At 34.1% G+C, this 25605-nt stretch overlaps 1 protein-coding gene across 22 annotated transcripts in view; it reads left to right on the top strand.

The window, feature by feature from the left end:
• SSBP2 (single stranded DNA binding protein 2) overlaps positions 1–25605 on the top strand; it is a 300689-nt gene that overhangs the window by 84549 nt on the left and 190535 nt on the right. For 20 of the 22 annotated variants that reach the window (XM_065873564.1, XM_065873581.1, XM_065873578.1 and 17 more), the window contains exons 3-4: positions 1086–1147; positions 12370–12454. The exons of the other annotated variants lie outside the window; for them this stretch is intronic. In XM_065873564.1, coding sequence (XP_065729636.1) covers positions 1086–1147; positions 12370–12454 — 147 coding nt within the window. The remainder of the gene's footprint in view (positions 1–1085; positions 1148–12369; positions 12455–25605) is intronic. 22 annotated transcript variants of the gene reach the window in all.

Raw genomic sequence — 25605 nt, 5'->3', positions numbered from 1 at the left:
TTAGGGCCACTTATTGAGTTTTTATTTTTAAATGTTTTTGGTTTTTATCCTTTTGGGATAACTTCTTCCATAGTAAGTGATAGAAAGGATTCCTTGAATTTTTTGAAATCTATAATTATAGTTGTTTACTTCCTAGTAGTGTTAAGGGCCTGTGGGCACATTTTATTGATTGGAGTATTGTTAAATATTTTTAATTATTTAAAAACTACAGGATATACTTATACATAAGGATTGTTTGTTTTCAAAGCTGGATCACCTTAGCTAAAATTATAACTTACATTTACCTTTTCTCTTTATCCTCCTTCATTGTTTTGTTTTCCTCCACAGCATTTGTCACCTTCTATTTCTAATGTAAATACAATTTCCTATTTTTGTTTGTTTGCTTGTTTATGATCTATCTTCCTTACTAAATTATTATCTCCCTGAATGCAAAGATTTTTATCCTTTCTGTTGACTGTGATCCAATGCTTAAAAAAGGCACTGTATAATCACCCACACAGCTTTCCAGTTTTTAAATTTAATTTGTAAAAGCATTTAGTCAGAACTTGTAATTTTGAGAATATTGACCTTGTTTTAAATGTTTATTATAGTGAACTCCAACTCCTCTGGAATATAAATAATTGGAAAGTTTTATGTCACCATCTTTTAAAAATTCTTATGAAAGTCATATGCCTTCTTACTCCCATCCCCTCAAATAAGGAACTTATTAAAAAATTCAATCCTTAGAGTATAATTTAGAGTCTACATATTAAGCCCAGTCTCTTGCAAATTTCTGGGTTAGTGGTGATAACTGATTTTCATATTGGTGTTAATAGTGGTGATTTTCATGTGCCTTAAGATCCTGAAATATCTTCTGAAATTATGGCACAATGGGAAGCAAATTCAGGAAAATAATGGTGGCATCTTCTCTCAAACTCTCCAGTCAGCAAATCACAATATAAAATGAGTATTTTTAAAACTTGAGTAAAGAATAACATGAAAATCTTATATATTATCATAATATTTTAAATGGAAAAATATTGCTTTATAATATGTGTGAGAAGTATTATTAGGAAAGTATTTAATATCTCTTTTATTCATTTTAGATAAGATGGGAAAAAAACATCACATTGGGGGAACCACCAGGATTCTTACATTCTTGGTGGTGGTAAGTATCTTTAATTCCATTTTCACTAGATTGATGATGCATTTCAGTAGGCCTGCACTGTACCTGTTTATGATTTCATGCCTCTCACTTATACTTTATCATTTTCTACAGTTATTTTCTGAAAGGTAGCACTTAGAAAAATAAAAAACAAATAAACTCAAAACCAGCATTAATGTTATTTAACTTAAAGATACTTCTATTAAATCAAGCTGGAATTGTGACCAGCGTGTGGAATCTCCAGCTATAAGTATGATATTGTATTAGTCAGCTCTGGCTGCCATAATAAAATACCATAGACTGGGTGGCTTAAACAACAGAAATTTATTTTCACACAGTTCTAGAAACTAGAAATCCAAGATCAAGCTGCTGAGCATGGTCTGTTTCTGGTGAGAACTCTCTTCCTGGCTTGTAGATGGCTGCCTTCTTACTGTGTCCTCACATGGCAGAGAGAGAGAGAGAGAGAGAGAGAGAGAGAGAGAGAGAGAGAAAGAGAGAGCGAGCACATAACAGAGAATGAGAGAGAAAGACCAAGCACGTGCTAGCTAACTAACTAGCTTTCTGGTGTCTCTTTTTATAAGGGCACTAATTGCCCATGAGGGCCCCACCCATGTGACCTCATCTAAACCCGAGGCTACTGAAGGTAGTGGTGGTGATGGTGGTAAATTTTTAAGAGAGAATAGTCCAAAAAAGTTTGAAATAATTCTGTATAGACTCAGAGCTAGAACTGACTAGGAATGTACACAAAGATGGTCAGTCAGTATTAAAGGCCCAGTTGATATCAGAACTTATAAATTTTATTGTGGTACAAGTATGCCCAGGTATGTGACTTTTCTACAGCAGTATTTGTTAGTCTAGGTATTCAAATGGACAAGCTAGGCTTTTCTTTTTCTTTCATTTTTAAAAAATTTCTTCAGTTAGGAGCATTTCCTGTTCAGTACTTTATACATTCATCTCTCAACATCTTATTCAAAAGAAAAAACAAAAGCTCTCTTCTAGTGCCGTGCACGTGGTTTCCTTGGTCCGTTACTTCATGCCATCATCTTTTTAATCTCTCTCCTGAAAACGTGCTTTACTAGAAGTTCCATGGTGAATAGAACCACACTTGGTCAGTTGTGGTTGTGGGTTTCCCTTGTTTGTCTCACATACGTATGGCAGGAACAGGTGCAGTCCTTTGGTTCAGAGTTGTTCCTTTATTTGGAACAACGGTTCACTGAAGTTAAGCAGTGTCATTGTGCTGTTTTCCTGGGGTTTAAGACTGACCTCTTGTAACATATAGTGGTATAAAAGTCAGTTTTTCATTTTACATAGTCTGTATTTATGATATCTAGATCTAGACTAGAAACGCTTAATTATTTGCTGAATGTAGTTGAGTTTCCCACTTGTTGACACCCTTATATTTTGTATGTTTCCTATTAGGTCTGCAAAGTGGCACAAGAAACCACTTTAGAAGTCTGTCCCTATTGGATTAGTGGGTTAACAAAATGAGAATTTTAAGTTTTTCATTATAGAATTAATTCTATTTCTTGCACCTATTCTTGCACCTATTCCTCATGAATTTAACCTATCCTCGTACTGTAAATGGTTGATAAAAACTCACTGAATACTTTGGCTTTTTGCTTCCATCAGACTTCAGTTTTTTTGGTCTTTGCTATCAGAAGGTATAGCTCTTAAATCTGCTATTGCCCTTCCTTTTTCTATGGCTGTTAGATTCAGGGGAACTCTTCCTCTGTGGTTTTGGTATTTTAAGAAATTTTTACTTAGTTAGAGATATCAAAGAAATTGTAAATAATGAGCATAAATATTTTTAGACCATATTTATTTTAATTTAAATCTAGCACATGCAAAAGGTACATTATTTTCAGTGTTTTTAATGTTCTTCCCTAAAACTATCAATACTAACGTACCTTTTGAGGTGCCTACTTTGTCGATATAAATCAGTGATTCTTAGTAATTTTGAAGTCATGGGGTCCTCTGAGAACTGATGAAAAGCTGTGGATCCCCTCTTCCAGGAAACTGCCCAGATCCTAAGCTTTCCTGATCATTGTGTGTAGCCAGCCATGACTGTGAGCCTTAAATCCAGCAGAGGCCTGACTTTTTTTTTCAGCTGTTTCAGTGGTCCCTTTGGTTTTTTTTTAAATTAAGACTTTATTTATCTTTTAGAGTAGTTTTCAGTAGGTTCACAACAAAATTGAGGGGAAGGTAGAGATTTTCCTTATACCTCCTGCTTCCACACATATATAGCCTTCTCGTTATCAACATTCCCCACCATAGTGGTACATTGTTGTAATTGATGAACCTACATTAACACACTAAATCACTCAAAGTCCATAATTTGCATTACAGTTCATTTTTGGTGTTGTACATTCTGTGGGTTTGAACAAATGTATAATGACATGTATCCACAATTATAGTAATATACAGAGTATTTTCACTGTCCTAAAAGTCTACACTCTGCCTCTTCATCCCTCCCCACCCACCCTCCACCCCTGGTACTCACTGATCCTTTTATTGTCTCCATAGTTTTGCCTTTTCCAGAATATCATTTAGTTGAAATCATACAGTATGTGGCCTTTTCAGATTGGATTTTTTCACTAAGTTATATGCATTTAAAGTTTCTCCATGGCTTGATAGCTCTTTTCTTTTAGTGCTGAATAATATTCCGTTGTCTGGATGTACCATGGTTTAATTATTCATTCACCTACTGAAGGACATCTTGGTTGCTTCCAAGCTTGGCAATTATGAAGAAAGCTGTTATAAACATCCACGTGTAGGTTTTTATGTAGTCATACATTTTTAGTTCCTTTGGGTATATATCAAAGAGTGTAATTGCTGGATCATATGCTAAGAATATGTTTAGTTTTGTAAGAAGCTGCCAAACTGTCTTCTAGACAGGTTGTACCATTTTTCATTCCCACCAGCAACAAATGAGAGTTTCTGTTGCTCCACATCCTGGCTAGCATTTGTTGCTATCAGTGTTCCAGATTTTGGCAATTCTAATAGGTGTGTAGTGGTATCTCATTGTATTAATTTGCATTTCCCTGATGACATATGACATGGAGCATCTTTTCATATGCTTATTTGTCATCTGTGTATCTTTTTTGGTGAAGTATCTGTTAAGGTCTTTGGCCCATTTTTTAATTGAGTTGTTTTTTTTTCTTATTGTTGAGTTTTAAGAGTTCTTTATGTATTTTGAATAACAGTCTTTTATCAGATGTGTGTTTTGCATATATTTTCTCCTAGTCTGTGGCTCGTCTTCTCATTATCTTGACATTGCCCTTTGCAGAACAGAAGTTTTAAATTTTAACAAAACCTAGTTTTGTTAAATTATTTCTTTTATGTATTGTGCCTTTAATGTTATACCTAAAAAATCATTGCCATACTCAAGGTTATCTTGGTTTTCTTGTAAGTTAACTTCTAGGAGTTTTATTGTTTTATACCTTACCTCTAGGTCTGTGATCCATTTCGAGTTAATTTTTGTGAAGAATTTCTAGTGTATACATTCTTTTTTTTTTTTTTGCATGGGGTGTTGTCTAGTTGTTGCAGTATCATTTGTTGAAATGACTATCTTTGCTCCATTGTATTGCCTTTGTTCCTTTGTCAGAGATCAGTTGACTATATTTATATGGGACTATTTGTGGGCTCTCTTTTCTGTCCCATTGATGTATTATCTATTCTTTTTTTTTTCTTTTTTTTTTTTTTTTTGCGGTACGTGGGCCTCTCACTGTTGTGGCCTCTCCCGCTATGGAGCACAGGCTCTGGACCCGCAGGCTCAGTGGCCGTGGCTCACGGGCCTGGCCACTCCGCAGCATGTAGGATCTTCCGGAACTGGGGCACGAACCTATGTCTCCTGCATCGGCAGGCGGACTCTCAACCGCTGCACCACCAGGGAAGCCCTCACTTCTGTCTTTTATAGAATATTTGCAAGTGGAGTTTTCCTGTTGTTTAAGCCTTTTCACCAAATATTTACTATGCAAAATTATGTTGCCTTCAAGGAACTAATTAGTAGGAGAGATAAACAATTAATAGTATTATAACTGAGGTATGTATTGGTTATAATAGCAATACAGGAGGAATACTTACATTAGCTTGGGAGAGGTAGGAAAGGCTACACAGGGAAAGTGAATCTGAGTTGATTTGAAAGTTGAGTGAGAAAAGGGTATTTAGGGCAAGGAATGGTTAGCATGAAATCTTAAAAGTGATCCTCATGCATTCAAAGAAAGGCAGGTATCTTGGATCAGTTGAATTGTAGATGCAGTACTATGAAGTGATAAAATATAAGGCTAGAAACAAAGGCAGGGGTCAGACTATGAAGTCCTGGAGTGCATCAAGGACTTTGGACTAGAACTCAAAAATTTTAAACAAGGTATATGACATGATTAGCTTTGTGCTTTTAGATACTTGGCATTACCATAGACATGGATTGAAGAGGATTGAGAGCAGAGGCAGAGTCTAGGTTACAGGGCAGTTGTTATTGTCCAGTTGAAAGGTTATTAGGTGATGGACCCCAGAGAGTGAACACTGAGTGGAATAGATTGGAGGTGAATGAAGAAGTTTCCAGGTTTTAGATTTGGATGGTGGGATGAACACTGATGCCATTGATTGAGTGAGGGAGTATAGAGCGAGCAACAGGCTTTGGAAAAAAGACCATGATTTAGCTCTGACAGATTAAATTTTGAGATGCCTATGTCACATTCAGAGAGAGATGCCCTATACAGTCAGAGCTCTGGATCTGTAGGTCTGAGACAGGCCCATAATGGTTTGGGAATTATCAGCATAGACTATACTGTAGTGAAGAGTGTTCATGGGTGAAACTGCCAGTGTAACAAGTAAGAGCAGGGCCTGGGGTTGGGACTCTGGGGAAAGTCAACCTTTAAGTGTAGGTGGATAAAGAGGAGCCTCAAAAGAAAATACTTAGAGAGGAAGGAGGGTAATCAGGAAAGAATAATGTATGGGAACCAGAAAAGGCATTCAAAGGAGAGATTAAATCTGCAGCAGGTAAAAGTAAAAAAAAACCAAAAAAACAACAACAAGTATTTTCCTGAATCGGGAAGTAAAGTGAACTTTGGTGGTCTTGGGGAGAACAGTTTCAGTGGAGTAGTGAAAGTGAAATTTAGAAGGCTGTTATATTTCATTTTTCCAGCTCCAGGTTTATGGAGAGTAGTTGAAGTGTGCGGTGATGTGTGTAGTAGTTTCAGGATTAACAATGGAACAGGACCTAATGTTTTTATTTTTAAAATTGAATAGATTTGAGCGTGTATATAGATTGAGGTGAAAAGAGCAATAAACATGCACAAAAATGCAGAATAAACTACAGGAGAGATGAGGGGCAAAGGCCTTGGAGAGAGAGGAGGAGGGGAATTTCTCCTTTTAGTATGGGATAGAGGAAAGTGTGTGATTTTACTTTCTGGAGCTGTTTTTCCTGTTTTTGATATGATTTCCCTTATCGTTTATTTTCTTCTTTCCCAGTTTGCACCATGCCGCAGTGCTGTTATATTTCTTAGGCCTCCCTCCTGTGTTCATTGCATTTACCTTGATCAGATCCCTCTTGAAAGCGTATTTCCTCTTAGTATGCTTTAATAAAAATTCCCAACTCTCTTCCATGAATTTCAGAAATAAAAATGCCAAGAAACTTCTTTCCTCTGAAATGAATGTCCTTTTAGATTTATGTAATTCAAAGATACACACTTTTTGAAACTTCCTATTTAAAGTTTTAATGGCAGAAACTGTGACTCAGTTTTATTTAATATTATATGTAAAACACCTTTTGAAGTCACTTTGGGCTCATGTATTTATATCCTGTAATTAAATACGTATAACATTGCAGAGAAAATAAACTAATAACTAAGATTCTCACGAGAATCCAGTTTCTGTCACTTGGCAGTGGAAAGTCAAATCTTGCAGCACGCTAGCCCTGTAATGATTTTAGAATCTAACGATGCCATCAGGTATCGCTAAGAATAACCAAATACTTATGTGAAAATAATAGCATTGGAATTAGTCAGCAGGCTTACTAGAATGGTGTAGTATTTGTAATTGGTAGACTACTTCTTACCCATTAGTTCCTGCCTGTAATAGGCATGGCGTAGCTAATTATTTACTTGAATTAAGTTAAACTAAACATCAGTATAAGACAATGTAGGCAACAACTAGGATAGAAGAAGAGTATAATCACAGTGATAAGGGAATAAATAGTATTAGCAAGAGAGAAAGCAAACACAGGTGGTCAGGCTGTAGGGGAGAAGCGAAATGTGTCTGGGAGACTAGGAAAGGAATGTGGAATACAGAGGAAGATTTGGTGGGGAGAAGACATTGTAAAAAAAAAAACTGATGGACTCTTCCATTAAATGCAAAGGATTAGAAAGGAAATTGAGGCAAATTTTACTTAATAAGAAAACTTTCTTTCTGGCCATAATAACTCTATGAGACTTTTCTAGAATACTTTTAATACCTTCGTACTTATTTTAAAAGTACTTTAGTGTAAATCATCTTTGTATCTGCACAAAAGTCTGTAAAATACATAACAGATATTTTCTCTTTGCATAAAAAAACTAAGGAACAAAAGTATTTGCTCAAGATCAAACTCAGGATTAAAGTTTTCTGAATTGTAACCGGTACTCATCTCAGTAACAGATATTATTTCTTAAAGGGAGCAGAATTTAGTGGCCCACTATTAATAAGACACTAATTACAGCCCCCTTTTGAGCATCATGAGTGGCTAATTCCAGACAATAGATACAAATGACTCAGAAAAGTTGTCTTTTCTGAGTCCAGTCTGTCTTGAGGCATCCATGGATCACTGGCAGCTTGTGTAGGGTGAGGAGGTGGTTGCCATAGGTTACTCAGGAAATGAGTTGGAGTACAGGGGTAGAAGGTAGGATAACAAAGTGTTTGCTGTCTCATCCAGGACAGGTATCTATATCTACGACACTCTTGTAACAGCTGATGGTGTTCACAGTGCCAGAGCTGTATAAACCTGCCCATAATCAGAATATAAGGCATCTTTGAAATAAGAATTTTTAATACCACACTCACATTAGAGGCAAAACAATGTAAGATAAAAAGTTTCAGCCCAGCTCTGCCATTTGTGTGGCACTTGTGTGGCCACTTGTGTGCCACTTAGGTAAATTATTTAACCTTTTGAAGTCTCAGTTCCCTTATCTATAAAATGGGAAAATACTAGGAGGATTAAATGATGGAAAATGTTTAGTATATGATGCTTGAATTTAGCACATACTTATTAAATGTAAGCTATTTTGATGATACTTTAAAATATGAATTTGTTACTAATCCAGGATTATGTGAGAATTTTATGATAGTGGGGCAAAATTTAATGCTTACATTTTAGAAAGTATTAAGCAGTGCTAAGGAATGATACAAGTACAGGTATGTGGAAGTTCTAAGGTGATGAGCAGGTACATGTACATTTCACCACCCTCCGGAGCGTTACAAATGGATAGTTTTCTTCAATATAGGTTAAGAGTAGCTAACGTTAATTGATAATGTATTTTTTGGACAGTCAACAAGAAATAACTTCCTTAGTTATCTTAAGACTTGAACTTACAATAACATGACTTGCTCCTCAGAAAAAAATGTCTTCCCCAGGGTTTTTTTTGCTTCTTCTTTTAATTTTTATTTTCATAGAATTCTAGATCTTGCCAGTGGCATGAAGGTTATATAATTACGTTAGCATCCCATCTTCTGGGACACATCTGACATGTTTACCCACCCTCGTAGACTTCTCTGACAACCATTTTGCTTTCTATGTTCCCTAGAGAAATTGAAAGCTAGCTAGTCACTTTGACTCACATCCTCAGGATAGAAGGAAAAAAGTATTTGGATGAGATCCTCAACCTGGGAATCCTGTGTTTTCTTTTAACTTAGGTGGGGAAATTTTAATAATAAAAAATGATACAAGAACAAAGATTTCAGTACTGTGCAAGTTTTGCTTCTCTGTATTTAGTCTCTATCTTCTTCATTTCTAAAATAGAGATTTTTCGCTTGTTTCTGCTTAGGAATAAAGAGACTGTAAATCTAAAGCATTATTCATGAATATCAATCTACCACAATTTCAAGGATAGTGTTTTGGTTTCAGGCTTTGGATTAGAGAAATTGAAAAGCTCCTGGGCCTCCAGCATGTCAAGTTGTAGAGAGAGGAAGTCTGTATTTGTTGATTACTATAACTTTATAGTATAGTTTGGAATTGGGAAGTCTCCAGCTTTATTATTCTTTCTCAAGATTGCTTCAGCTATTCAGGGTCTTTTGTGGTTCCATACAAATTTTAAGGTTATTTTTCCTGTGAAAAATGCCATTGGAATTTTGATAGGGATTGAATTGAATCTGTAGATTGCTTTGGGTAGTGTGGACATTTTAACAATATTAATTCTTCCAATCCGTGGCATGGAAAATCTTTCTGTTTTTTTAAATTTCTTCTTCAATTTCTTTCATCAATGTCTTATAGTTTTCAATGTATTGCTCTTTCACCTCCATGGCTAAATATATTCCTAGGTATTTTTTTCTTTTGGATGTATTTGTAAATGGGATTGTTTCTTAATTTCTATAATAGTTCATTGTTAGTGTAGATTCACAAAAACAAACATCACAAATTACAACAGACTTTTGTATGTTGATTTTTTTATCCTGCAACTTTACTGAATTCATTTATTAGTTCTAACAGTTTTTTGTGGAATCTTTAATAATTAGAGTCTTCTTTCTTTTTTCTTATAATAATTAGAGTCTTCTTTATTTTTTCTTAGTCTATTAGCTAATGGTTTGTCAAGTTCGTTGATCTTTTCAAAGAACCAACTTTTGGTTTAATAATTTTCTTTTTTTTAATTCTTTATTTCATTTATCTCTGGTTGAATCTTTATTATCTCCTTCTGCTAGCTTCTTTCCTTCTGATTTCTTCTTTGACCCATTGGGGGTGTGTTGTTTAATTTCCACAAATTTGTGAATTTTTCTGTTTTCCTTCTGTTATTGATTTCTGACTTTATCCCATTGTGGTCAGAGAACATACTTTGTATGATATCTATCTTTTTAAGTCTGTTGAGACTTAATTTGTGCCCTAACATGTGATCTATCCTGGAAAATGTCCCATGTGAACTTTAGAAGAACATGTATGCTTTTTGTTGGTTAGAGTGTTCGGTATATGTCTATTAGATGTAGTTGGTTTATGGTGCCATTTAAGCCCTTTATTTCCTTGCTTGTGTTCTGTCTGCTTGTTCTGTCCATTATTGAGAGTAGAGTATTGATGTCTCTATTATTGTAGAACCGTGTATTTCTCCCTTGGATAAATGAGTTTAAAAGGATATATTTCTTTACCTTTATTCAAGGAAAAAAATGTATAGGTAACGTAGGATTGTTAGAAATACGATATATAAAGTTATCTGCTTTAGTAATTTGGTTTATTATCCTTAATCTGGCTCTTGCAAATTTTTGACCTTCTATTAAATCCATAAAGAGAAACATTGTCATAATATTGCATATAATATTCTGTGATTAAACTAAATACAGTTTAAAGACAACCATTATAAAATTTTGGTTTTAAGAGCTTTTAAGTTCCTTAAGAAAATGAGAATAATTGTAATATACTGTAATTCATAACACACCTGATCTAGGTGGAAAACTTTAAGCTGTATCCTTGTCTATGTATAATTCTTATACTTTTTATCCCAAAAGGGATAGAGGGAGGTCAGGTACAACTTCTAACTGCTTTCACTCTCCTAAAGGAATTGAAGTTTATTTAAATTAATTTGGTCTTTATTGTTTGCTTTGTATTTCTTGCTTATTGTAGAAATTTAAAAGGAAATAAACGCCAGTACTTAATCTTTCATATTTTTCACCTCTAAGGGTAATCTTATTTTACTGAATTAATTGTGTTATAAGGCATACAGAATGTTTTATCCTAACTGAGGAGAGAGACCCAGGTTAAACGAGACTTCAAGGGTCAAAACAAAGAGACCAGTTTGATTTACCAAATTTTATTGTACCATTGTTAACTGTGCCCTCAGCCCAATGACCTGCCTTAACAATATGTATGCATTTTAAGCTTTTGTGCAAGCTAATTATAGTGTTGATGATATTATTAATAATATGCTTACTATAAGACCCTGTGTTTATTTTGTATAATTTAATTTTCTCAGCAACCCCATTGTATAGAGGAGGAAATTCCTCTCTGTTTAAACAAATTGAGCTAGTAGTGGGAGGGAGTCTCAGGAGGGAGGGGATTATGGGGATATATGTATACATATAGCTGATTCACTTTGTTGTACAGCAGAAACTAACACAACATTGTGAAGCAATTATACTCCAATAAAGATTAAAAAAAAAGAGCTAGTAAACGGCAGGGCCAGCTTTTGTCTCAAATATGTCCTATTCCAAAACTTGTGCTGTTAACCACTCAACTTAGCCTACTTTCCAATTCTATAGAGTGGGAAATGTATAATAAAAAATACTTGTTGATCAGTAAAATTACCTTTGTTTATTGCCAGTACTTTCAGCCATTTGCTTTGCTGATTTTTAATCCCTTGCTCACGTTTGTTGTTAATTTTATAAATGGGAGGATGACTGGGGCCATATGTTTTGTAAGCAGTCTAATTATTTTTTCTCAACCAGTTCCGTCTTGCTTTTTCCCATTGTTCTTGAGTAGGAAGAAAAAAAGAAAGTTAGTGTGAATTTTTTAATTTTCAAAATTACTAACCTGTCTTTGTAATTACAAGGGAAAACCAGAGGATATTTTAAGAAAATATATTTATTTGACAGGTGTGACTTAACAGTCAGGGTAGGGTATCGGTCTGGGGATTGGACAACAAAATTATCTTGAAAAAATTAATTCCACTTTTATAAATAAAGTTACTTTAATTCGTTAATGCTTAAATTGGTATTTTTAAAACCTTTTCATTCTTCATGGGGAAGTTGTGAAAAGTATTATAATTATTTCAATCATGTGTTTAAGTCATATAAATAGACAGTTAAGAATGACAGTCTAAATTTTTTTAAATTAAATTTTCATTTTGGAAAAATCTTAGCATTTCTGAACAATGGCTGGGTTATACCCTATTATTACCTGACGAGCCTTGTCTGTATTTAAATCTTTCAAATAAATACTTGTCCTGAAGAAGAAAACACATTTTGTGTAAAGAACATTTGTCTTCTAATTTTTGGAATTGTGATCTCTCATTTGACATTATATGATTTTCTTAATGTTACCATAATTACTTTTTTAGTGTATTTTGGGATCTCTACTGTGCAGCTCCAGAAAGACGGGAAACATGTGAACATTCAAGTGAAGCAAAAGCCTTCCATGATTACGTAAGTTACTATATAATTTTACTAAGTTATATTGTCAGTTTTCTTCTTAACCACTGTTCTTGAAAAATGCATTGGACCATCCATTTTTTTCCTTTGGTACTTAAGAAATTATTCTTTTTGTCTTGGGAAGTAGGCTCATCACTTTAAAAGTGAAATACAAATGGGTTTGTGAGTCTTGTTGAAGAAACTTAGGATAAGAGAGTAGTCCTAACTCCAGGATGTTAAAGGTGTTTCTTATCTTTAAGTGTGCCTGATTTGTGAAGTTGCAGATTTATAAAAATTAAGTAGTAATTATTCCACAAAATTCATTATAAGAATTCTATAAGTGAAAAATTCCTCTTCTGCATATAGCATTTTAAAAATATATAGAAATATTACATTATTCTCTTTTGCAACTTTTAGTTACACATCATAAGGCTAAATATCCCCTTCACTGAATTCAGTTCCATTAATAAATTTATTGTAAATTAAAGGAAATACAAGATAAGAGAGCAAAAGAGTCTGGGCAAAAATGAAAATGTGAATTTTTTTTTTTTAATTCTTAAGGAAGAGCAGTGGCCTATCCTTGGCTAGGTGATGTATATTGAGTGTTTTTTTAGAAGAACTGTAAATGTGATTTTAGAGAGTTGATGGCATCAGGAAATAGAATTGTAAAAAAAAAAAAAAACAAAAAGTGGCGGGGGAGTAGGTTTTCTTTAGGGAAAAATAACATTTAAGAATGAGGAGATTGTGTTTTGAAGGGGCTGGGAAAACACTGTGCAGAACTGACCATAAAAGACATGCAGATTGAGTTTGGGATGGAGGAAAACCAGTTTCCTTAGTGTGGAGGAAGTGGAATTGGGCCTGGAGCCTGAGGAAATATCGATTTTAAGTACCTTAAACTTTACCAGAAGGATACATGTTTAGTTGGTAGAAGGGAGGCATCATTCTGTGTAAACAGCCTTTAAAACCAGAACCGGGGCTCAAAAGGGAAAAAGAACTTGTTCTTCCAAAGGAAATACCTCAGCCTTAGTCTGAAGAGTGGAACTAGCGAGAAGAATTATAACCCCAAACACAGCACAAGGAAGAGTATGCAGACTTAAGAGAAGTGAAAATCTTGGGCATCTTGTAATACTGTGTAATACTTTAAACGTATACTAAACTGTGTAATACTTTAAACGTATACCAAACTGATTAAAGTGAGACGGCTTGTGATTACTTCATCTGATATTGATTGTACTTATAAAGCTTGCTTTGTGCTAAACACTAGCTCTTGGGGACAAGGTGAGTGAAAGAGATGCTGCTGCATATAAAGAAGAAGTACAGAAAAGGCAGATAAGACAGGGCCCAGGACACGGCATTTATTTGAACAATCTCCTTCTCCTTTTTCACCTTTGGGTAATGGCTGTAAAGTAAAGCAGAGATCCAACCACGAAGAGTGTAAGGATTCTGGCTGGAGTGAGATACTCATCTCATCCGTCTCTTACATCAAGAAAGACGTGCCTAGGTTTGGCCTGCCAGTAATGGGAAAAGTTTTTAAAATAACCACTGATTTTGACAACTAGATGACATTAGATAGTATCAGTGTTCTGCTGTAAAGGACGTATAATGTTTGTGGATCTACATCTTAAGAAATTAATTACATAAGTACTTTTTCAAAATTCCATTGTATAGAAAGATGCAGCCTTCTGTTTACCATGGAGATCTTATAGGGAACATGGAACTAATTTAGTATCTCCTTCTTAGAAGCATATATAAATCATCATTGTTGTTGTCATAGCCATCATCATCATCGTAATCGTAATCATTTTGCATCCATAAGGTGCTTTCAGTATTTCAGAGAGTACTCACTTTAGAAACCCACTTAAATATTTCAAGGTTTTTGAAAATGAGCATTGACCAGAGGTAGGAGTGAAATTAGATTTTATAGGAAGAATAACCCCTTACCATGTAATTTGGTCCTAAGAAAATGTAGTTTAGAAAAAAGTCAGTATTGGGATTTTACAATTTGTTATGAATTAGTACATGTTTTATCAGATATTTCATAATTTTATCTTAAACATTAGTTTTAAGAAATTTGATTTCTTAGGTGGCATTTTTATTATACCTTTAAGTCAATTTATTTTTAATGGTAATACATCTCTAAATTTTTTCAAATGGAGGTTGCTGAAAAGATAGAGTTTGACTTACAGAATCTTATATTGCAATTGGATTTTTAGAAATGCATTTGTTTTCTGTAGCAAACTTTTATGGTAATTTTCATGGGTAGGATTTCCTGAATTCTTAATAGTAGACAATTTCTGAAGATGATCAACATAATTCATGTTTAATGTGTAAATATGGAAGTTTGAAAGACTCAGGGAAGAAAACAGGAACAAACAATAAGAGTTTGGTAAAATTTTGTCACGTAATATTGCTGTATTAGAGTCCACTGGGGACCATTTCTAAGATAGTGATTAGTATGTATACCTACCGAATTTCAAGGTAGTTCTCAAGGAACCATTCTGAAAAATATTTTCTTTACTAGCTGCATCTTCAGAGTAAAAAAATACTTGCATGTATAAATTCTGATATGTTTAAAAAGTAGTCTCATTATTTTCTAGTCTTCACTTATCTATGAGATTGAATGGATAATGAAAGATAAACTACTTTTTTTCTTTTATTTTTTAAAACTTATTTTATTGAAGTATAGTTGATGTACAATATATTAATTTCTGCTATAGAGCAAAGTGATTCAGTTATACATTTTATATATATATATATTTAAATATCTTTATTGAAGTATAATTGCTTTACAATGGTTTGTTAGTTTCTGCTTTATAACAAAGTGAATCAGCTATACATACACATATATCCCCATATCTCCTCCCTCTTACATCTCCCTCCCACCCTCCCTATCCCCCCTCTAGGTGGTCACAAAGCACCGAGCTGATCTCCCTGTGCTATGCGACTGCTTCCCACTAGCTATCTATTTTACATTTGGTAGTGTATATATGTCCATGCCACTCTCTCACTTCGTCCCAGTTTACCCTTCCCCCTCCTCATGTCCTCAAGTCTATTCTCTACATCTGTGTCTTTATTCCTGTCCTGCCCCTAGGTTCTTCAGAACCATTTTTTTAAAAAAGAGATAGTGGAGGCATAATGAGGTAAATTAAGAATAATCCTTTTAATTAAAAAATAGGCTAAAGTGTTAAAAGTGATTATCTTTTGATACTGGGATTATGCATGATTTTTATTTTTATCTATATAGTTCTGTATTTTCCAAATATCTGTAGTTAACTTTATATACAGGAAAGTTACTTTAAAGCAGATTAAATTTCACCTTACAGTGAGTTCTAATCTTTCTTCTAAAATTAGAAAATAGGGCTTCCCTGGTGGCGCAGTGGTTGAGAGTCCGCCTGCCGATGCAGGGGACACAGGTTCATGCCCCGGTCCGGGAGGATCCCACATGCCGTGGAGCAGCTGGGCCCGTGAGCCATGGCCACTGAGCCTGCGCGTCCGGAGCCTGTGCTCCGCAACAGGATAGTCCACAACAGTTAGAGGCCTGCGTACCGCAAAAAAAATAATAAATAAAATAAAAAAATAAAATAAAATTAGAAAATAAAAATTTTAGTAAAATAAAATTTAAATTTTAGGTGGTCATATGTTTTCATGTAACCATGTTATATTCATAAGCATATTTAGCACTGCTCAGGAAAGACCTTTTTGGTAAATGCCCATACTAAAAGAGATATATAAACTGAATAGATGTAATTTTGAGCCATTCTATAATTTCTAATAACTTTTTTGGTAATAATTATCCCAGAAACATTTTTGGCTTTTGGTTTTTAATTTTTTTTGGTTTGTTTTCTAATCATTGCCTTTTTAGAATATGGATTTTTGTCACCATATTATTTTATTTGCCAAATAATTGTTAATTGTTAAGTGTTAATTAATATCTTTTTCCTCAAAAAATCACCCTGTTCATATTTATTGTGAGAAAAAGAAAAAGAGGGGAAACATTTAAGATGATTTTGACCTTTACGTTTACATTTTAAAATATATTAACTATTTAGCATCCATATGGAGTACCAAATGTAAATTATACCTTTAGAAATCAGCAATTAATAGTATGTAGGGATGCACTTTTGGATGACAAAGCTATAAAAAATCACAAGAAAATGATTACTGTACATGTCAGGATAATAGTTCCTTCTGAGAGACAGGAAGAGGTTATGATTGGGATGGGGCTCATGGCGTGGCTTCTGAGATGGCTGGCAAAGTTCTCTTTTTCCTGACCACAGTGGTGGTTACTTTACAATAACGATATGTTTGCTTTATAAAATTTCATAATGCCACAAATTTATTTTGTATGGCTTTCTGTATTTTTTTATTTTAAAATAACAAGATTTTAAAACAGTTACAATAATTAACTTTAGAAAAAGAATATGCACAGTCAGTTCTAATGTGTTTCCAGACATTGTTATGGTTCATCCTTAAGAACTGATGGCAGAAAATCTAGGGATGGTCTCCAAACAAATCTGTGTTTGTTTCTTCTCTGCTATGACAGACTCTATGAAGTATGTCTACCTGTTGATTTTCTAGAGGAGAGGAGAGAATAAGATCAGGAATGACGGAGGAAAATTTAGTAATTAAGAATTTATTTTATAAGAGGAGAGAGATTTTACTATAAGATGATTATTTTGCCATATGGCTGGGGGATACCTAGCTTGGCCCTGTTATTTTTATCCTGAATGAAAACCAGGTTCATCTAAATTATAAAATTATTATTATATATTACAATATTATCATTAAAAAGTAAACCGTCATTTCAAGTGATTAGAAATAATACCTGCTAGCTTGTAAAGTTTATTGGACTAGCTTTCCTTTTCTCCCTATTACTGTTGTTTTTATTTTACTCTGAAATCACAGGCAATGCTTTTATGTGGAGCTAGTTAATGTTTACTGGGTTTTTTTTTCCTGTTACAGCTTAACATGAGTTGTTTTATTTAATAATTTATTTCTGATTTCATTTATTTCCAAAATATTTAGCAAAAATAGCAACATATACCACTAAACTTTTAATGAAAAACTTATACAGTGATTATAATTTTAGTTCTCTGGTATGAAGAGAAGATTCCTTAATTGTCCTAAAGCAAAGATAGAGTCAAAAGATATTATTGGTTTAGCAGTGTGACGGTAATGGAATAACATTATTACAATGAGCTCTTGAGAGCAGGAAAGATCAGACCTGTTCTTCCCCAGAGTCTGTCAAGTAATAGATGTTAAACAAATGTTAACAGAATGAAGTAGTCTGTTAGTTGGGAAGCTGGAAATGTTTCACATCATTCAGATGTTCAGGTAGAGTGATAGGCTTGAGTCATAATTGTTGATAACATGTGGCTGGTTTTTGTATTCTTGCCTAAGACAGTGTTTGTAACATTTGGGAAGGATTATGTTACAGGTTTATAGTGATGGTATGCTTTTTAAAAAATGATATAAACAGACATATATTATGTAAATAAAATAATTTGAGAAGAATGTTTTTATATGTTGTGAAGATTTTTTTTACAGATAATTACATATTATTTAGGAAAATATCAATACTTGTGTAGAAACTACTGCAGAGTTAGGTGCGTTCTTTGCCATTATCCTGTAACATCCTCTGTGTATATCCTGAATATCCCTATATATTAGATTTTTGTAATAGAATGTTTTCTCTAATAATTTGTGAGCTTCTTCAAGGAATAGACTTTGTCTTATTTATCTTTTTCATGCTCTTTACCTGGCAGGGTGCCTGACATGAGATGTTCAAATTACGTTTGGTGTTTACATAAATGAATGGTTAAATAAAATATTACCTAATAAGTGTTTATCATTTCTTATTTTAGTATAACTGAATATGTAGTTGCAGGAAGGTAATTTAATACTACTTTTATTCACTTTGTATTTTAAAACAAATTTAGATAAAACAGCAACTTGTAAAGACATAAGTGGATCAAAGCAGGTAGCAGAGGCTTTCTATCTTGGGAGGCATGGCTCTAGGGAATGTAGTGGTGAACAAAACAGATATAGTCCCTATGCTTATGGGCTTATCTAGCAAAAGAGATCTTTCCTCAAGAAGTCTGAGATATCAAATAGTAAAGTACATGTAGAGATAGCATTATATTGCTAGACCAGTCAAAATTTATAGATATGTAAGAATATGGAACAAAATAGGTAAGAATATGGAGAGTAAGTACACATAACTTTTGATATATATTTAATTTTTGGCATATAGAGACATAATTAGTAAATGCTCAAATGAATGAATAGTTTCACATTGGGCCATATTTTTCTAAACAGTCTATGTAAACTAGAGTTCTTAATAGGCTAGGAACAAATAAAGTTATATTTAAAATTCATTAAGATGATAAAAACTATCCTAGGTATATATTAACATTTGTCAGTAAGTACTGTATAGGCTGTTGTTCAGCTCAACAGGTAGGGACATACAGTCGGCTCTCCGTATCTGCAGGTTCCACATCTGCGGTTACAGAGAGCTAACTGCACTATGGCATTTTATGTGAGGGACTTGAGCATCTGCGGATTTTGCTATCTGCGGGGATCCTGGAACCACTCCCCTGTGGATACCTAGGGACCACTGTAATGAGATTCATTTTTTGCCTTCTTCTTATCTGCCATATTATTTCTACCCTTGTTTTCATTTCCTGTAGGATCCAATTTAATTTCTTTTGCCGTATATAAACAGTGTAAACCACCTTATATTCCTTATAGTGTAAGGTAAGTTGTTTATTTTGTTTTGTTTTTGTGCAAGCTGTGTTGATTTGAAGAAGTACATTCGCCACTTTACCTGTGAGACGTGTGTCTTATCAACTTGTCCGTCAGCCTAGGATGGCTTCTGGGTGGCATCTAAGTACTGCTAATAACTATTAGCTATTTTCCCCATTTCTTTTGATTCTGAGATTTCTTGGTAGGGAATATGTTATTTCAGTCATTCGACGCGAAACATGAATAAAGGGAGACAATCAAGGAAACTATAAAGCATCGTGAAAGAATTCTCCTTTACTTAAATATCTCTTACAATAATTTACTGCATTATATAGACATTATGAAATTCATAAAGAAATAAATGAAGAAGCTAATATGGAAAAGAGATAAAGAAACAAAACAGGTCTGACCTTATTTATATTTCAAAGTATGTATTTTCATGGAACTTCATCTTAAGCCCCTTTCCTCCCACTGATGTATTCATTTTTATTAAAGTCTAATTTCTGGTGAATGTGGAAAGATAAAGATGGAAAGGCCTTAATTTACTATTTTTGATACAGATGTTGCACTGCCTGTGATTATGTTGTCAATAGCATCATAACATAAACAACAGAGACATACTTTCAAAAATAACATGCGTTTCTAACTTTCTATTAGAGATATGAAATTCATGAATTTATTTTGGAGATGTTTCAAAACTGGCTGATGTTGGAACAATGTAGACTATGTTTAAGGAATGGTAAGAAGAGCTGTTTGTCCAGAGTAGAAAAATCAAACACGGGATCAATGCTTAGCTAACAGATGGTAGCATTTTAAAGCTGTAAGGAAACTGTGAAATCATCCTTTTCAGTGGTTTCATGCTGAGTTCCCTGGAATCTTGAGGTGCAGTGGAAGGCCCATATGGTGCCTAGGAGTGAGAGGGAGAGAATCCTACCAGAAGGCCCTTGGCCTCTTTCTGTTTTTAACCAGAGCAGCTCAGTTTTTACTTTTTCCCAGTTCCTTCTATTTTCTCTTTCTTACTAAATGGAAACTTGATTGAACTAGTTACCTATACCATAAATGAATCCTCTTTTAAGCTCCCTTGTTATCGCCAAGTGATCATCAAAACCAGTCAATTCCATTGCCTAAGCATTTCTTACACATGTCTTCTCCTCTCTGATCACAGTGCAGGTACCTTAGTTCACATCTTCATCATGTTCCAACAGCATTACAACAGCTATTTCTGCATCTGTCTCCCTTCTACCCCTGCAGGGTTCAAGAACTCTCTCCCAAGGGCTCTTGGTAAAACGCTTGAATAAGCAACCTTCTTCTTTTTTTTAAAATCTCTTTTATATATTCACAGTGTCAGAATCCAAAACAATCCAAAAACTTTAAAAAAGTTTGAAAACTGCTTATTTGGGCTGACCTAGTTATTCTACTAGATAAGGAACTCGGTACTCAGAGACACAAAGGATATGACATGCCATTGTTTAAAAACTGAGTGAGGTTTAACCTGGAAAACTCAGGCTTTCCAAAAATTTTCATGGAGTACTTTTCCAACTATAATGGATGAAAGCTTTGTTCTGTCTGCACTCGAGAGTCATTTTTTCAAGCATATTCAAAAAATAGTAAATTCTGTTTTAGGACAGTTAATCTGAGGGCATTGTGTAAGAGGAGCTGAAGAAGGGAAAAGAGCTAAAGATAAGAGACTGTGAGGAGGCTATCCTAATAGTCTTATGTGAGCTGAGAAGCCCTTGAATTAGCATGGTGGCAAATGAAATGGAAAATTAAGAATGAAAATGAAGAATTAAAAAGATGAGATTGTCTAGTTGTAAGCACTGAGGAAGAGAGAAATTTTTTAAATAATTTGTAGTTAACATGACTAATGAACTGAGACTTGTGATACTTTTAGCAGAAATCTGGAATTTGGAAAGAAGAAAGACAGTTCAGCTATAAAAGTGAGTTAAATTAATAAGGGAATAGGGGCAAAATAAGAACAGAGGCCTGGGGATAGAAATTTGGAAAGAAATACATTTAGGAGTGATAGAAAGGAAGGGACTAGCATTAAGATGGGGAAAAATATGATACAATGAGAGGTAAATACTTACCACACTAGCTAGTCTGGCTTAGATGGCATGAGTGGTGTGTTCCATATCCCAGTAAATTTACCGAACCTGTTTACTATATCTGGATGTGTCCAATGTGAACTCTGTATCCTAGGGCAACTAATAAAATGTGTTTGGTGATAAGGTACTATCTTGAGTTCCTAAGATATTCAAAAGCTATTTATGGTTTTTGAAGCAAGACTTTGAGACTCCAGCTATGTCAATGCCTGAATGATTTTTATAGGCCACAATTTCATTTTAGAAAGCAGTCATGAATTGGATTGGGGGGAGAGTAGATTCAAATTTGGAGGAAAGCTAAGTGGACTTAAATGATCCATGGCTTCTTCCGGAAGTTTTTGAAACAGATTAATAGGTAGGGAAATCTCAATATATTCGCCTTCCTTCTTTGTTGAAACTTTGTTTTAGCAAGCATGTATTGACTTGCCTGTTAAATAAAGAGCAGTGTAAAAATTCACATACCTAAAGGAGGTGAGCATACGTGAAGACTATAAAAATCCATCATGTTCAACTTGGTAGTCTAATGCCTTGTACTTAATTGGTACTCAATATTTGATGAAAGAATGTACATTCTTCAGGCATGCTGTTTCTAAACTACGTGCCCCCACTTCCATGGGAACATTATATGTGATCCAGTCAATATTTCTTCTTGCTTTCCTTTGATAATTACCTTATCCTGTTTATCACCTTATCTTATCCCTCTTCCTGATCATCATCCTTTCTTTGTTAGCCTTTAGAGAGATATGAAAAGAGAAAATGGAGAAAAATATTTCAGAGCTGAAGTTATAATTTTTTATTATGGTATGGACAAAAGCCCAAATACAGAAAGGAAATGGAATGTTTTTAGCTATCACAAAGTGACTTTTGTATTGCTTACAATAGTATATCTTAATTTAATGTGTATTAGAAATTATGAGCATAATTTCTATATGCATTTTCATCAACACGTAACCACATAACCAGACTAACTTCCTTTTTGCTCTAACCTGGAGTATCCTTGTGAAAGAACATTGGGAGCTTTCTGTAAGTTAAATCTAGAGACCTGTTCCGTCACAGGCCACCTACCTGCATACCCTTCTATCTTTTCCAAACCATGACTACCTTTGACTTTTTCTTCCCATTTTCCTTTGTCAGTTTTTTTTTCTCCCACAGTGCCTAGTCCTTTCTTTATGTCTAGAGTTTTCATTTCATTCGCTACAGAGACATACAGGAAGTAACTAAACAAACACTGGGAGTTTGCAGAGACTTAGGAATCTCCACAAGTTTTTGTTTGAAATATAAATGGAACTTCCCTGGTTTTACCTCCATGTCCACATTCCTGATTATTTATTTATTTATTTTATTATTTTATTTTATTTTATTTTTTTCCGAGGGGTTGTTGGGAGAGTGAAGTGGGTAGGGGTGTTTTAAGTTTCTTATTTGGGAATTATTCTCCTCTCTTGACTGGATGAGAGCTCACGCTTCTTCAAGTTCAAACCAAGAAAGGATTGAGCTGGCACCACTGCCCAGTTCTTTAGAACTCATGGTATCCTTGGAAGCCACTCACTTTCCAGGTGGTCTCTCTGAGAGGGCAAAATAAATAAGGAGGGCACTTTCCTAGCTGACACTCAAAGGTTCTCCTCCTGGCTCTTCCACTACCTTTTAATGCTTAGTTTTCCATCACCTGTCCACTTGCTGGGACTTTCAGGCTAATTCTACCTTTGAGAGTAACTAAGCTTTTGTGTTCTTAATGAATGTTTAGGCTTAGTTTCTTCAGCGCTAATGAGGTTTAACATCAGGTGTTACTGTGAGGGAAGCTTTCTGCCTTTTATTACTAGCTCCCTTCAGTTACCTTTAGCCGGCTCCTATATTTTCTTATGTCAAAGTTGTGCATCCAGTTGGAGCATCTACGGAGTTCCTCTGTCTTATCTGAGAGATGTTCATTTCTAGAACAAAAATGATTGGTGCCCTTGCTCAGGGACCTACTTGCTCAGATCAGTTTTACAGATACTATCTGAATAAACTCTCAGTCTCCTTTTCCAAATTTAAATTCTATTAAATAGTAATCAACTTTAACAGTTTCCATCAGTGGGAAAAGGTAGGCTTTCGTCTTACCCTTGCTTCTGCCTTTGCAAGCTCTCCTGTCATTCAGTATACAAGTCAAATTCTGCCTCATTAGCGAGGACCTTCCTAACTACTCCAGTGTTAGTAAATTGTTCACTTTATGGATTTAAAATACGAGATTGCCTTATTTTTTAGATTCCACATATGTGATATCATGCAGTATTTGTCTTTCTCTGTCTGACTTATTTCACTTAACATAATACCCTCCAAGTCCATCCACGCTGTCGCAGATGGCAAAATTTCATTCTTTTTTATGGCCAAGTCATACACCTGTAACTTATATAATATGGTACATCAACTCTGTAAAAAGATAAAATAAAATATGAGATTGCCTGTAAGTGCTCTACCTGATTTGCTTCTCACTTAGACTATTTGATTAAAATACTTTCCCTTCTTCTTTTTAAAAAAATTTTCATGGAGTTAAAGTAATAGTAAGATTGAAACAGAAAAAAATTATCTCAGTAATTTTCTTTGAAATAAAAAAGAGCCAGGATTTTTTTCCCCTTATTTTAGGAATTTTAAGAAGTGATAATTATATATAGTTTTCTGTAATTGTGTGCGTAGATCTCATGGGCTGTTAGTACCTGTCAGGAACAAACAGCACCCAATGCTTTCCTTACTCATATCAGAAGACTACACTAGCAATAAAGGGAGGTGCTTAGGGAACTAGGATTGATTAATTTAGATTAAAAAAAGAAATTTAGGGGTTTTTTTTTTCACTTCACCTGTGATTTCTGTAAAACCTTATTTATTTTTACTAATAATGGAAGTTAATTAGAAATCTAAAGAGTGAATAATAGATCTTGTCATTAAATATTTGTAGAGAAAAAATTGTGCTTGTTTTTTCCTTTAGTAAATAGTAGGTAGATACTTATTTTACTACAGTGATGCTGTCAAGAATAAGAACATAAGAAACGTCTTTCTGTTGGGTAGAGTCAATGAATTTAATCAGAGTTAAAACAAATTCAGGAGGATAAACAGTAATTCAGTTTAAGGTTTTTATTTCTGTAATTTTTATTTAAAAAGGAGGAGGGTTTTTTTTGTTAATGAATCATCCTGAGGATCAGCTTATAAAATAAAGAATAAGAATATAACTTCTACTTCTAATAAAATAAAATTTTAAAAGTTTAGTTCTATATAATGAACCAGAGAGAAAGAGAGTAAGAATCAGAAGCAAGACCTTCATATTTAGGAAAGTTCTGAAAGTCAGAGATTAATTTATATATTAGACTAGTGACCTAATGAAAAAAAATAACTCTTCAATTTAAATATATACGTAAACAATCAGATTTATTAAAAATAATTTATTATCTCATGAGTTCTTGATATCTCTTTACTTCATTTTAAGTGGAAGAAAAAATGCTGTTTAATTAAACTGGTCCAGAATATTAAAAGTAAATTTTTATCATATTGAAAACTTCGAGTAGTTGCTATTAGATTTCTCAGGTAATATTTTAATTTCCAATGGAAAATACAGTGTGTCTTATAACACTTTACATGGTCAATGATGTCATTAAAAAGATCTGATCATCAGTGCCTATCTGTATGAAATATTTAAATTTTAAAGCAGTTAAGCTTTATTTTGTTTTGTATTATAATCAAAACATTTAATTTTTAAGGCCTTTGTTGCCATTTTACCTGGAATTGAACTCATGGTAGCCTTGTGGCCAAATTGAGCTTATCCTGCTTAAAAAAAATATAAGCAAGATTATGCAAGCTAATGTACCGTGTTTATTTCTGATAGACATTTAGCTAATAGAGTTTAATTTTAGCTGTTTGGATCTTCACAACTGAGGTCCAGATATCATGGAGTCAGAAGAGACAGCCATTTCTGCTATTCACTGTCCAAAGTCCTGAACTACAGAATGCATGAGCAAAATAAAAGGGTTATTATTTTTTTGGCTACTAAATCTGGTTTGTTATACAGCGATAGATAATCAGAACATAATTCGCTATCTGGAAGTGCGATGCTGCTGTAACGTAAGCTAAAAGTGCATGGGACCAGCCGGTGGGTGGAGAAGACTATTCATGAAACTTGGAAGGGATTCATGGTGATGGCTGGTGAGGACTTGAAAGAAAGTGATGACAATATTATTTGAAGCTGGAAATAAGAAGACCTTTATTATCTAGTGGCAGAAAGTTTAGCAAAACTGTCACTCAGGGTAGCATGGAAATGAGAAAATACACTTAACTGATAGATCTGGCAATGGAGATTTC

The sequence above is a fragment of the Phocoena phocoena genome, chromosome 3, assembly GCF_963924675.1.
Source record: "Phocoena phocoena chromosome 3, mPhoPho1.1, whole genome shotgun sequence".
In the NCBI taxonomy this organism is placed as follows: Eukaryota; Metazoa; Chordata; class Mammalia; order Artiodactyla; family Phocoenidae; genus Phocoena; species Phocoena phocoena.
Note: the sequence above shows the minus strand (reverse complement) of the source record. Positions and strands in the feature narration are given on the sequence as shown.